The sequence below is a fragment of the Ranitomeya imitator genome, chromosome 8 (genome assembly GCF_032444005.1).
Source record: "Ranitomeya imitator isolate aRanImi1 chromosome 8, aRanImi1.pri, whole genome shotgun sequence".
Taxonomy (NCBI): Eukaryota; Metazoa; Chordata; class Amphibia; order Anura; family Dendrobatidae; genus Ranitomeya; species Ranitomeya imitator.
Window position 1 is genome coordinate 172,792,759 of NC_091289.1, and position 13,953 is coordinate 172,806,711.

At 46.4% G+C, this 13,953-nt stretch overlaps 1 protein-coding gene across 1 annotated transcript in view; it reads right to left on the minus strand.

Annotated features, from left to right (window-relative positions):
• Positions 1-13,953, minus strand: part of ZFYVE9 (zinc finger FYVE-type containing 9) — a 48,361-nt gene that overhangs the window by 20,768 nt on the left and 13,640 nt on the right. The window contains exons 2-5 of the mRNA XM_069737907.1: positions 7,981-8,082; positions 6,119-7,818; positions 4,266-4,365; positions 3,749-3,925 (exon numbers count right to left, since the gene is read on the minus strand). Of these exons, the coding sequence (XP_069594008.1) occupies positions 3,749-3,925; positions 4,266-4,365; positions 6,119-7,818; positions 7,981-8,050 (2,047 nt within the window). The 5' untranslated portion in view covers positions 8,051-8,082. The remainder of the gene's footprint in view (positions 1-3,748; positions 3,926-4,265; positions 4,366-6,118; positions 7,819-7,980; positions 8,083-13,953) is intronic.

The window sequence follows — 13,953 nt, forward strand, 5'->3', positions numbered from 1 at the left end:
ATGTGAGGGTAAGACTCCCGAATGACTAAGGATGCCAGAAAAGTCCACCTCTTTCTGATGAAGTAATGGCTGAGCGGAGAAACTCCATCGGAAAAAGGGGAGGACCTTGACAAAGGTTGTTAGAAGTTTGAAGTCCAGGAATGGTGACACTTTACATTCCCTCCATTTTTGGAACCAAGATCCCTAGATCTAGACTATCCTGGACAATGCTTCCACTGCTGGTTGGGTCTGTAGAGGAGATACGATCCCTGCTAGTCTCCCGCTCAGAAAATTAGATTGGCCAGCTATACTGTTGAAAACAAAGTAGCTAAGGTCTCTGACCAGGAGACCATTGGTCAAGCCACCCATGTGGTGGCTAAGGAAGGGAAAAGCGCTGAACCCGAAACCACAAGACGGAACGAGCTAGGTTTGCTATCCGACCGTCTGTGGTAATTTAAAAAAATGATACATCGGGCAGGAATACCAGTAGGTATACCACAAGAAAAACAACCCGGATAGTCTGCCAAGAGACAGAATACGGGACTGCGACCAGCAGGTCTCTAGCCATCGACGTGCAGAGTAGAAAAAAAGGAACCCTCAATCCACCGTCCTCTTAACAGGGGCGTGGAGAGGAAACGTCGGCTTTCTTGCATCATGCGCTAAATAGCGATGATACAAAAGGAGGGGTGCTTGGACGCCAAAAATGTGTGCCTCCGTACATCCTCAGAGTAGAAGTCCCCGAGTGGACAGGGCAGATGTCTGGCAATAGGCCTAAATGCAGAAGAGGATACACGGAGGCGACAATCCATATGCTCGTCTGTTGAAAGTGTGGGCGGAAATCGGAGCCCCTTAAAGGACCCGTTACCATAAAAATCCGACCCGGTATGGCATCCAGCTTAGAGGCTTCTGTCCAGTGCATCGCCCGTCCCACTGTTGATGATATAAAGAGAGAGAGAGAGAGAGAGAGTCCCTCTTTCTCAGAAGCTCTGGCAAATCAAGGCAATATCCGATCCATATTTCGCATTGTTCTCAACCAAACATGGGGGAGAGATCAGGAAAAGAAAACTTCCGTTTTGTAGAACCTGTACGTTATTCAAGGATACTTGCGGCCCCTGCTAGCCGGCGACTCCTAATGTAGAAGAGGGAGCATGTTGAGTGCTCCAGAGTTCAGTTAGGGAGACCAGTTTAGGATTGCTGATGTGCTCTTAGGGCCAGTCAATACTGGTCATGCGCCTTAAAGACCAGGGAATACTGGTCCTGTGCCTTTAAGAGGAGGACATACTGTTCATGTGCGTCATGTGCCATCAAGAACCAAGGCCTGCTGGTCATGTGCCTTTAAGAAACAGGACGTACTTGACATGCACCTTTAAGTCCAAGACATACTGGTCATGAGCCCTTAAAACCAGGGCCTACTGGTCATTTGCGTATAAGACCAGGGCATACTGGACATGTGCCTTTAAGACCAGGGCATACTGGTCATGTGCCTTTAAGACCAGGGCATACTGGTCATGTGTTTATAAGACCAGAGCATACTGGACATGTGCCTTTAAGTCCAGGGTATAATGGTCACGTGTCTCTAAGACCAGGGCATACTGGTCGAGTACCTTTAAAAGCAGGAGAGTAGAAGTCCCCGTGTACTGGTCACCTTTAAAAACCACGGCATGCTGGACAAACGCCTTAAGACCAGGGCATACTGGTCATGTGCCTTTAAGACCAGAGCATACTGGTCATGAGCGTACTGGTCATGGGAGATTAAGACCAGGGCATACTGGTCCCTAGCGTTTAAGACCGAAGAGTACTGGTCACGTGCCTTTAAGACCAGGGCATACTGGTCATGAGTCATTAAGACCAGGAAATACTGGTAACGTGTTTTGAAGGCCAGGGCATACTAGTCACGTACCTTTAAGACCAGGGCATGCTGGTCACGTGCCCTTAAGGCCAGGGGATACTTGTCATGTGTGGTCGTGTGCCTTTAAGACCGGGAATGCTGGTCATGCTCCTTTGAGACCAGGAATGCTGGACAAGACCGGGGCATCTTTTAAAAGGATAATGCCAGAGATGGAATCCCAGGAGGGGAACTAGGTACTCTGGGAGGAGCCGGGATAGGCGCAGCGAAGGCTCCTGAGCTCAATTGATTAAGCACTATGAGAAAAGGTGACCGGCTCTGCTGGTAATGTGCCCCTTTTACACTAGGGAACTCTTAAGACCAGGGAATCTGGTGAAGGGTTTATGAGAAAAACCATGGAAAAAGACTGGGGATGCACCTATAAGCCCAGCGACTACTGGGCATGAGACAAGCCCAGCGGCTACTGGGCATGAGACTTAAAGACCAGGGGACCTGAGCCCCAGAGAATGCGGGTCCCAAGTATTTAAAACCGTGATGTTAGTCCCTTTATGCTGCCGGACGTGCGGATTTGCGGGGGAGGGGAGCGATTCACCTTACCGGGATTCTGAGTCCCCCATCTGGAATAGCGCTGACCTCAGCGCTGAAAACCGCCGGCAGCAGCCCCTTCCAGAAGAACTAGGGGCCGGAAACTCCGCAGCCCCTTCCTGAGGTCAGGGAGAAGATGGCCGCCGAGATCTCGTCCTGCCCGAGAAGCGCCAGAATAGGGGGGCGGAGCCGCTAGAGTAAAGCCGGCGGGGGGCGGGGCTTCCCGGAATGCGGCCTAAACAGGGCCGAAGCCGGGGACTAAATTTATAGAGTCGGCCGGCGCGCACCCGCGGACTGAAGGGAAAGGGACCGCGAAGCTCTGTGGGGACCCTGCCGCAAGGAGCCCACCTATGACCGCCAGAAAAGTCAATTATTAACGTGCACTTACACCGTACAGGTAGGAGCTGTGCCCGGGTAGATAGGACGGTGTAGGGTTGGGGAGCCTCCATCCACCAAACCTGCAGAAGAGGGGTGGAGAGGAACCGTCTGCCTCCTTCCATCATCCGCTTTTTCAGTGGTGATGCAGTGGGGGCTGCTCGGACGCCACGCTGGAAGGTGCCTCTGTACAGCCGAGGGTAAAACCTGGTGGACAGGGCTGAATGTCCGGCAATAAAAAGGCCTGGCTGCAGAAGAGGATACTGAAGGTGAAACTCCAGTGCTCGTCTGATAAGGGAGGGGGGAGATCGGTGCCCATGAAGGGGTCCGTCGCCCCTAAAATCAGCTCAGGCAGTGGCTTCCCACGTCGCAGGAGAGGATACGGAGAGGTGAAACTCCCGTGCTCGCCTGTTGTTGGTTCGGGTGAGATCGGAACATGAAAGAATCCGTCGCCCCCTTCGTCCGTTGTAAAAGGTAAAAAGGAAAAAAGGAAAAAAGGTAAAATCTTTGGGTCTGAATAGCAGACCCGTCCGTGTGCCTCCTATGGACACTAAGCAAGAACTGGTTAGCTGGGGGCCAGCAGGAGGGTGTATACTGCAGGGGAGGAGCTGACTTTCTTTGTGTTACTTAGTGTCAGCCTCCTGGTGGCAGCAGCATACACCATGGTCTGTGTCCCCCAATGAGGCGAAGGAGAAAAGTGACCCTATTGGCCTCATAATACTGAATGTATGGCACACAGTTCAACAGAGCGACTAGTTCTCTATTAGGTCTTCACCGACTTTAAACGCTAAAGGGGAATTAAATGACCACTATGTTCCCAATTGGTGGAGATCCCAACCGTGGAAGGAAATAGATATTCAATTAAAAAAAATGGAATTTGTTAGAACACAACGACAACCCAAATATGCAAGAAAGCAACATAGCTTTGACATAAATGTAATACTGTGCAATTTTAGGCCTCACCTTCAGTGCCAGGATGTTTAAGGACTCCAACAGGCACCATGACAGTAGGAGGTGGGGAACTGAGGGCTCCTGAAGCCTGAGCCTGTTGCATTGGGGGTATGGTAGAGCAGTACTCCGCAGGGTTGTTTGGGTTTGGGCTCTGAACTGATGCACTCATCATGTTTTCCCATGCTTGGGCTGAAACAAACAAAAAAAAAAACAGAATTAAAGGGGGATGTCTTGTGAAAACAAGTTATCACCTATCCTCAAGATAGGTTATTGATCAGCAGGGGGAGAAGGTCGGTCCTGCACTGATCGACAGGGAATATCAGCCCCCTGCACTTACCGGCTGGGGGGTGTCAGCCCTGCACCGATCACTGCTGATCCATTCTGATGGGGATAACAGTGCCCGGTTCTGCACTCCCTCATCAGTAGGTATACACAGATGCTTTATGTTACATCATAATCCAAAATATCTCCAGAGAACAGGACGTGCATATTAGGAGAGGTTGCAGAAAACCACGAGGACATCACTTACCATTGATGAGCACCGAGTGGCAGATAACGCACACGCGAGCCTCTTTCTTATCCATGTAGAGCAATTTGCATTTGAGGCTGCAGCAGGCGGCACAGAAGACCTGGAAGAGGAGAGAGAAATGCACTTATTACTGACTATATGCACCAACACATTACTTCTGCATCAATCACAACTTATAAAGAGCTCAAATCCTAATTTGTGGCAGTAAATAGACTCTGATGGTCACTGAAGAGGTGTCGTCAATAACACTAGAAATAATCTATACTTTTTTTTTACATAATACGAAAATCCAACATATCCGATGCTCCTTGCACCTAAAAAATATTCGGGGACAGTCGAGCTTCCCTGGAAACTTTATATTGTCAGATCCCAATGAAACTGGATGACTTATTAAATGTTTATGGCCAAATTAAAGGGGCTGGCCAGGATTGTGATACTGATGACTAGAATAGGAGCTGCAGTCTACAGGAGCAGCCAAGTGTACAGAGCCAATCGGTGGGGGTGCCGACTGTCTGCCCACCACCAATCTGCTACAGATGACCGAAACTATGGATAGGACATAAATACATAGTAACATAGTAACATAGTTAGTAAGGCCGAAAAAAGACATTTGTCCATCCAGTTCAGCCTATATTCCATCATAATAAATACCCAGATCTACGTCCTTCTACAGAACCTAATAATTGTATGATACAATATTGTTCTGCTCCAGGAAGACATCCAGGCCTCTCTTGAACCCCTCGACTGAGTTCGCCATCACCACCTCCTCAGGCAAGCAATTCCAGATTCTCACTGCCCTAACAGTAAAGAATCCTCTTCTATGTTGGTGGAAAAACCTTCTCTCCTCCAGACGCAAAGAATGCCCCCTTGTGCCCGTCACCTTCCTTGGTATAAACAGATCCTCAGCGAGATATTTGTATTGTCCCCTTATATACTTATACATGGTTATTAGATCGCCCCTCAGTCGTCTTTTTTCTAGACTAAATAATCCTAATTTCGCTAATCTATCTGGGTATTGTAGTTCTCCCATCCCCTTTATTAATTTTGTTGCCCTCCTTTGTACTCTCTCTAGTTCCATTATATCCTTCCTGAGCACCGGTGCCCAAAACTGGACACAGTACTCCATGTGCGGTCTAACTAGGGATTTATACAGAGGCAGTATAATGCTCTCATCATGTGTATCCAGACCTCTTTTAATGCACCCCATGATCCTGTTTGCCTTGGCAGCTGCTGCCTGGCACTGGCTGCTCCAGGTAAGTTTATCATTAACTAGGATCCCCAAGTCCTTCTCCCTGTCAGATTTACCCAGTGGTTTCCCGTTCAGTGTGTAATGGTGATATTGATTCCCTCTTCCCATGTGTATAACCTTACATTTATCATTGTTAAACCTCATCTGCCACCTTTCAGCCCAAGTTTCCAACTTATCCAGATCCATCTGTAGCAGAATACTATCTTCTCTTGTATTAACTGCTTTACATAGTTTTGTATCATCTGCAAATATCGATATTTTACTGTGTAAACCTTCTACCAGATCATTAATGAATATGTTGAAGAGAACAGGTCCCAATACTGACCCCTGCGGTACCCCACTGGTCACAGCGACCCAGTTAGAGACTATACCATTTATAACCACCCTCTGCTTTCTATCACTAAGCCAGTTACTAACCCATTTACACACATTTTCCCCCAGACCAAGCATTCTCATTTTGTGTACCAACCTCTTGTGCGGCACGGTATCAAACGCTTTGGAAAAATCGAGATATACCATTTATTATATATATATATAATAAATATCCTATTAAACAACAATTCCTAATTTGCACATTACTATTAGCCCACACAGCCTTACCTACCTTTCCGCATGCTCTGCAGTGGTGCCTCCGCTTGGTAAATGTAAACCTGGCCTCACATTTCATGCAGTTAGGGGCTTGAGAGTCCGGGACCCAGACAGGAGCCACCTCCCCTAGGGATGCGAACGGCTTGGCGGCAGGAGACCCATACTGCCCAGCGAGGAGGTCATTATCGGGGCTGTCTGAAGACACTGCAAGGCACGGACTTTTGGGTCCCCTGTACTCTCCGAACAGGTCGCCGTTTGCATTAAAACCAGGGCTGCGCACCGCAGCTTCGCCACGCAGAACGTCCGACACGATAACGTCATTCTGACTGGACTTGTTGAACACGTCGTTTTTGTTTTTGGAGCTGCAGCCGGCATTGGGGGGAACCACGTCGCACTGTAACATGTCCGATAATGGCTTTGGAATCTGAAGCTTGAGATGAGTCGGCTGCTTCGGGCGCGCTCCACCATAGGGGACACTTAGAGGTTGCACGCCGCCAGCCATTCTGGAAGTCTGCCCCTGCGCAGGCGGTACCTGACTGCTGAGGCCATGCAAGTGGTTTTTTAGGACATCGCCGCTGACATTTAGCAACAGTCCTCTCCCCTCGGGGACGTCGTCCTCTCTCTGCTCGTAAGCATTAGCGTAATTTTCGGATTTGCACTCCTCGATTTCTTTCTCCTCGGTCACAGAGTCTTCTTTCGACGGTAAACTCTTTGGGTTTTGCGCTACGGTTGGGTTTTGCATTCCATAGGAATCACACCCATTTTGGAGAGACACGAATGGTTCAGTTCCTTCGGCGTTACTTTCCGCATCGTTCATCAGAACTTTGTCTGGGTCGCCATGTTCAAACTTTTTGTCCCTTTCCGGTGTCTCTTGATCCTCAAAATCCCCATTTGTCACGAGAAAGTCTGAGAACTGCTCCCCCACTAGATCAGGAGACCCCGCAGGCGAGAGTCCATCAGTAGCCAGATCACCATCTGCGAAGGCAATAACTATCTGCGTATCTGTAGATGGAAGAAACGAGGCTTTCAGATGATTTGGACTTAAATCATCACCTACAGTCTGAACACTGATTATATTTGGACCAAATTTATTTTTATTGTCATTTTCCATAAGGCTAGGAGAGGGCGGACAAAGCTCGGACATGGGGGGAAAGGAATGGGGTGGACTATTAAGGTCTTCAGTGCCATTTTCACATGAATGACTATTAATACTACTATCGCTCTGCACTGCGGCACATGTATTACTTTCAATAGCATCATGGACCTTGAAGTCAGGAGTGGTCAGACCGGTGTCAGTAACGTGTAAGATCTCGTCGGCGTCCACGATAACTTGGCTTATAGGGGCGCGGCAAGGAGATAAACACTCTCCAGGAGCAGCGCCTTTATCACAACTCATATTTAGGGTGACCTCAGCCGACGGTGATTCCTCTTCGCATTGCAAAGTATTTGTACTGCATATGTTTTGTGGCTGGGTTTTCCTGTCCTCAGCCATGCTGGTGTCTTCCGTCACCATACTGGACAGCTCCGGGGCGACGCATTCAATCTCTCCATTGGAACGTGGGGGCGTCAGGCTGGGCGATCTCTCTTTGAGGTGAGCTTCGATAGCAATGATTGATTTGCTGACATTGTCCAGTGCAGAATTCTCCGTCAGTCGAGAAGGAGGATTTAAGATGCGATTCCACTTCCCATCCAACAATCGCGGCGAGACGTTCTCATCTGAAAGGCAAAAAGTGTATTGAAAATGACCAAGATTAAAAAAAAATTGCTTCTAATATACAGCGATAATAGAATAGTTCAATAATACAAATGATAACAACAAAAACAGCAACAAAAAGTTAAACAAAGCTACAGTCGCCATGTTAAAAGTTACTTCTTCACCTTCGTTCTTTTCAAATTCATCCAACACTTTGTCCAGGTTACACGATTCCTCCTCGAAATAGTTCTCCATTTGTTAAGGACCCTTCAGGCTGAAGTCTCTGCCTATAAAAGTAAAAGGATTCCTTTAGTTACTCGGCATAAAGGTTGATTACGTAGGACAAGTCATTATTGAACACGGAGAAAGCCCCCGCAAATGTCACATTTACATATGAATGTAGAGAAAATAAATGAATTCTGCAAGTTATAACATTAAAATTAAGTGCAGGCACTACAAACAAAGAAAGGAGAGGGAAGAAAGAATCTACAGTCTCAGGGAGGGCAGAAAAAAAAAACAGGCTATAGAAAAGGAGGAAAGCTCATGAAGGAAAATAAGTATAGGATAGAAGCTGTGCTGATATATGAGCTAATGAAGACAGCAGAAGACAGATTTGTCATCCAACCTATATTACAGGGAGGGGACACTCCACAAGAGAGAAGGCGATGCTGGGTTTCCCCACATCCGTGTGTCATGGACCGACAGCAGGTCTCCTGACCCTAACCGAAATCAAATTCGGGTCACAAGACCCTTGGCCAATCGGTGTGAATTCGTACTTAAGACAAACACTGAAGATTCAGGCTGTCTATTTAATGGACCGTCTAATAAAAGGACTGTCCAAAAAGGAGAACTACGGTAGTTTAAATATTAACCTCCTGCTCACATAATTCTACGTACAACAGACATGTATTCCGCTTCTATGTGACTTGCATACAACAGAACTCACAAGGACACGAAAAAAAATGAAAAATGGAATAAATATCAAAATGACTGACACTGAGGACAGAGAAAGGAGTGTATTCAGTGCTGGGAGCTGTCGGCTAAATTTGCTCTTTCTTTATGATGGATTTGGGGAAATGCATTTATATAGAGGCTTTCTCTCGGGGCACTCACACTGCCTGGATGGGAGGTAATCACAGGGGCTTTTCTATGGCAGAAACAGACACAATTGTTAGGGCTCCTGTGTCGGGGAACAATTCTTAGGGTGTCTTGTGGATCTGATTACTAGGGGTCACTTTCCCCGCACTTTCCCCGCTGATGCAGGATGAATTACAAGGCAGATACTCTCCTCCCTGCCCTCCTTTCTTCTGTAGGAAAGCAGCGTAAAATAATGACGATGGCTAAAATTAAACCGTAATCCCATTCGAAATTCTCAGAAGAAATGACACAAATTTTAAAAACGAAGATTTGGGAGGGAAGAAATAGAGTAAATGTAAAGCCCTAAGGAGCCAAGCCATAGATTACCAAGCGCGCCCCGACAACGCCACAAGTGCAATGCAGCACCGATGATCGCCAGAAGTGCAATGATCGCTTTGGCACTTCTTTTTTTTTTTTTTTTTACACAGGACTGCAGTCGGGAAAACCCAGAAACTCCCTTTAGCTAATTTCATATCTTTGCCACTCTCACAGATCAGTAGCCATAGTTTGTGCATTAAAAAAAAAAATCCTGCAGGTTTGTATTCAATATCATAAATATGTAGAAGTCATTATAAGATGCAGCGATCTCCGTCTGCAGCTATGTCGCCTCTAACCTCTCAGACGTCAGAACATTAGTAGCAAAGGAGGGATAAATATTCATGACAGGTCCCAACGGACTGTGAAACCCGTGACATTTTATACCACGCGTCAAAGCTCGCTTGTCGACTCCAATTACAGAAATTAAGCCGGCACATGGATTTTCTCCTTTTTCGTAATCTCTCCGGCAGACATGCTGTTCAAACGGCCGTCAAAGTCTTCTCGTCCAGCCAAATCGGACCTAGTGTTTTGCACTGATGAGGGGAAAACACCCCGAAACACGTGTCTGCAAATGGTTTGTGGCTACTTTCAGCCCAAGGTGATGCGCTGCTATCTGAAAACAAATGGACCAAAAATACAAGGTAGAAATGTAGAGGAGAACGACGTGTTTATTTCACACGCTACAACCGGCAAGACCAGCGTCCATGAAATTCCTGCTATTGCTTGCCACCAGTATGGCTGCGGATATCCAGAACCATTTAATGACGGATGTCACAGTTGGGTTGCCACATGCGGACTTGCTCCATTAAATACGATTTATTCATCTGCAGACCAAAAGAAGTTAAAGGGGTTTTCTTGTTTTGGAAAACCCTTGTACCCCGGGGGCTGCAGTTTGTTGTAGAAAACTAAACTGTGCATTACTCATCCTCCCCAGGTCCAGTGCGGAGTCTCCACCACTGCTCCCAGTGTCCGTTATTGTCTGCAGTGCTGACTCCAGTTTTTCCTTCAGTCCCATTATCTCTTGGTGTATAACATCAGATCCCTCATCCCATGGTGCATAATGTCCAGCCCTTTGTCAGCCCCCGGAATGTAGCATCCGGCCTCTCTTCCCCAGGTGCATAATGTCCGGCCCTCTGCCCACCCCAAGAGTATAACATCCGGACCCCCACCATGCCGTCTGCACTTACTAACATGTGACAGAACGGCCGGTGGTGCAGAGATCACGGATACCAGCGCGGTCCCATTATAGGAGCCACCGGGGTAACAAATCCGTTCATTAAATTTCTGTCTCCTAAATCTTCCCCCATCACCTATGACTAACATTATTGAGAAGTGCCCATAAAGTTACATGGTGGTGGGAGAGCAGGCAGAAAAGTCACCAACGCTCTGCTGACTCCATAACTGCAGAGTCCAGACCTCCTCTGCAGCATGAACACTGCGCCCCCGCCAGGAGCTTCATGGCCCTGCAGCTGCGTGCAGCCTTACATCACTAAGCACAATGCAAAGCATTGAATGGAGTGGTGTAAAGCTTCCACAAATGGATTCTGGAGGAAATGTGTTCTATAGAGTGACAGATCACACTCCTCTATCTGCACAAGGTCCATAAAGACATGTTTGGGGGTGGAAGAACATGACCTTCGGGATGAACTAGAATGGAGATTGTGAGTTTAGGGCCTCTCCCCAACATCAGTGTCTGACCTCACAAATGCTCTTCTGAATGATGGGACAAAAAATTCCCACAGACCCCTCCAAAACCTAAGTCGAAAACCTTCCCAGAAGAACAGGAGCTGTTATATCTGCAAATGGGGAACAACCGGTGTAATGTGCCGATACTTATGCTCATAAAAGGGCATTTGCAACAAATGGAAATCGTCACATACAAGCTGCTCCAATCAGTGCTAATTAGCCAATTCATTACACAACATTTTAAGCAAGAAAGAATAATAATCTCTCATTAAAGTCTGAATCACCAATCAAGCATCATCCATATCCCATAAAGAATAACACAGCAGCTGCAGAAGGGGCACAATGTCCATCCAGAGCGGGACGAGCGCACGGCTGCAGCGATGCATCGCAACGTTCACATTCATTCACAATCAGCCCTGACGCCGACAATCAACGCAGCCGCAATCTCTGGGATTGCAGGGTTATTTTATTTATTTAGGAGCAGGAACATCTAACATTTCTGTATCGTTTTCCATTTCCTGAGCACATGTATCTAGAATTCAGCTGGTAGGAAAAGTGTCCCTAGAAGACCCAGAGACGTAGCCTCCACCTGCGCGGGTGAGAATCGGAGCCAAAAGCTCCGTTAGGAGCGCCATTGCAGACTCTGTGGCACCTACATGCAACACTTTATTTTTCACCATGGAGTAAGAACCAGACAAACCCCAATAGACGTCAAAATTAGGATTGTTGAACCAGAATCTTGCAAATCTTTCAGCTCAACTCCATGCCTGCATGTTTATGGCGAATGTCAAATTGCCTAATATTTTGGCTTCATGGAGTTGTCCACCTTTGGGGTTATTTCCTCCCCCCCCCCCATCTTAAATGCATGTATTTGGGTCTAAAAATTATTTTTGCAATTTTCCTTCATTAAAAATTTTGCACCGTTTGACTTTTGCAGGCTTTTCGTTTTGCTGCGCATTCAACTTTCAAGTGGTCTGCGGTCACAAATCAGCTGGGAGGAGCTCAGAAAAAGACAGATAAATAAGGTACAAATTCTCCGTTCGTTTAATCTAAATGAGCTCACTGAAGGAATCTCAGTTGGCTCAATCTGCAGGCAGTGATAAACAGTGCAACACGCAGACTATAAAAGGTAAATGGTGCGAAAATGTTTTATCAAACAAAAATGAAAAAAAAAAAAAGTTTTAAATGCATGCGTTTAACAAAAATAAAATGTCCCCAATAGTACACAACCCATTTAAATCATTTACTATTTCTTCCAAAAACACTGCCATGCCCATCCTATTGCAGCACATTCAGCGTTCATTTCTGGGGCTGAGCGGCGACAGAAGACACAAATCACACACAGGTGTGGCGCAGTTTTTGGAAATAAGCAGCCGTGCGTTACTAATCTAGGACAGACCCTTTAAGACAGATCTGTCTTTATGAGTAGCAACTGATTGAGGTGAGGGACGGGATGACTCGGCCTAATATAATATTATATTTATTATTTTAGGTTGAGTCGTCCCGTCCCTCAACCATGTGCTAATCGTAAAGATATATATATATATATTATGAGGAATGCTCAAACCTGACACCCATAATGTGTTGGTGCACTATCTTGGGTGTCAGGTCCGATCATTCCTACATGAACAGTTAACTGGAAAGTGGATTGGTCGTCGTGGGCCAGTTGAATGGCCACCAAGGTCTCCCGATCTGACCCCTTTAGACCTTTTTCTTTGGGGTCATCTGAAGGCAATTGTCTATGCTGTGAAGATAAGAGATGTGCAGCATCTGAAACAACGGATACTGGAAGCCTGTGCTAGCATTTCTTCTGCGGTGTTGCTATCAGTGTGTCAAGAATGGGAGAAGAGGGTTGCATTGACAATCCAACACAATGGGCAGCACTTTGGACACATTTTATAAGTGGTGATAAACTTGTAAATAACTCATGAAAGAATAAAGTTATGTTAAAACACCATTGTTTTTCTTGTGAAATTCTCAATAAGTTTGATGTGTCACATGACCCTCTTCCCATTGGAAATAATAAAGTTGGATCCAAAATGGCCGACTTCAAAATGGCCACCATGGTCACCACCCAACTTGAAAAGTTTTCCCCCTCCCATACACAAATGTGCCACAAATATATGTGTGTGCGTGTGTGTATATATGTGTGTCTGTATATAGATGTGTGTATGTGTGTGTGTATGTGTATGTGTAGGTGTGTGTGTATGTGTGTGTGTGTGTGTGTGTGTGTGTGTGTGTGTGTGTGTGTGTGTGTGTGTGTGTGTGTGTGTGTGTGTGTATATATACAGTACAGACCGAAAGTTTGGACACACCTTCTCATTTAAAGATTTTTCTGTATTTTCAGGACTATGAAAATTGTACATTCACACTGAAGGCATCAAAACTATGAAATAACACATGTGGAATTATATACTTAACAAAAAAGTGTGAAACAACTGAAATTATGTCTTATATTCTAGGTTCTTCAAAGTAGCCACCTTTTGCTTTGATGACTGCTTTGCACACTCTTGGCATTCTCTTGATGAGCTTCGATAGGTAGTCTCCGGGAATGGTCTTCCAACAATCTTGAAGGAGTTCCCAGAGATGCTTAGCACTTGTTGGCCCTTTTGCCTTCACTCTGCGGTCCAGCTCACCCCAAACCATCTCGATTGGGTTCAGGTCTGGTGACTGTGGAGGCCAGGTCAGCTGGCGTAGCACCCCATCACTCTCCTTCTTGGTCAAATAGCCCTTACACGGCCTGCAGGTGTGTTTGGGGTCATTGTCCTGTTGAAAAATAAATGATGGTGCAACTAAACGCAAACCAGATGGAATAGCATGCCGCTGCAAGATGCTGTGGTAGCCATGCTGGTTCAGTATGCCTTCAATTTTGAATAAATCCCAACAGTGTCACCAGCAAAGCACCCCCACACCATCACACCTCCTCCTCCATGCTTCACGGTGGGAACCAGGCATGTAGAGTCCATCCGTTCACCTTTTCTGCATCGCACAAAGACACGGTGGTTGGAACCAAAGAT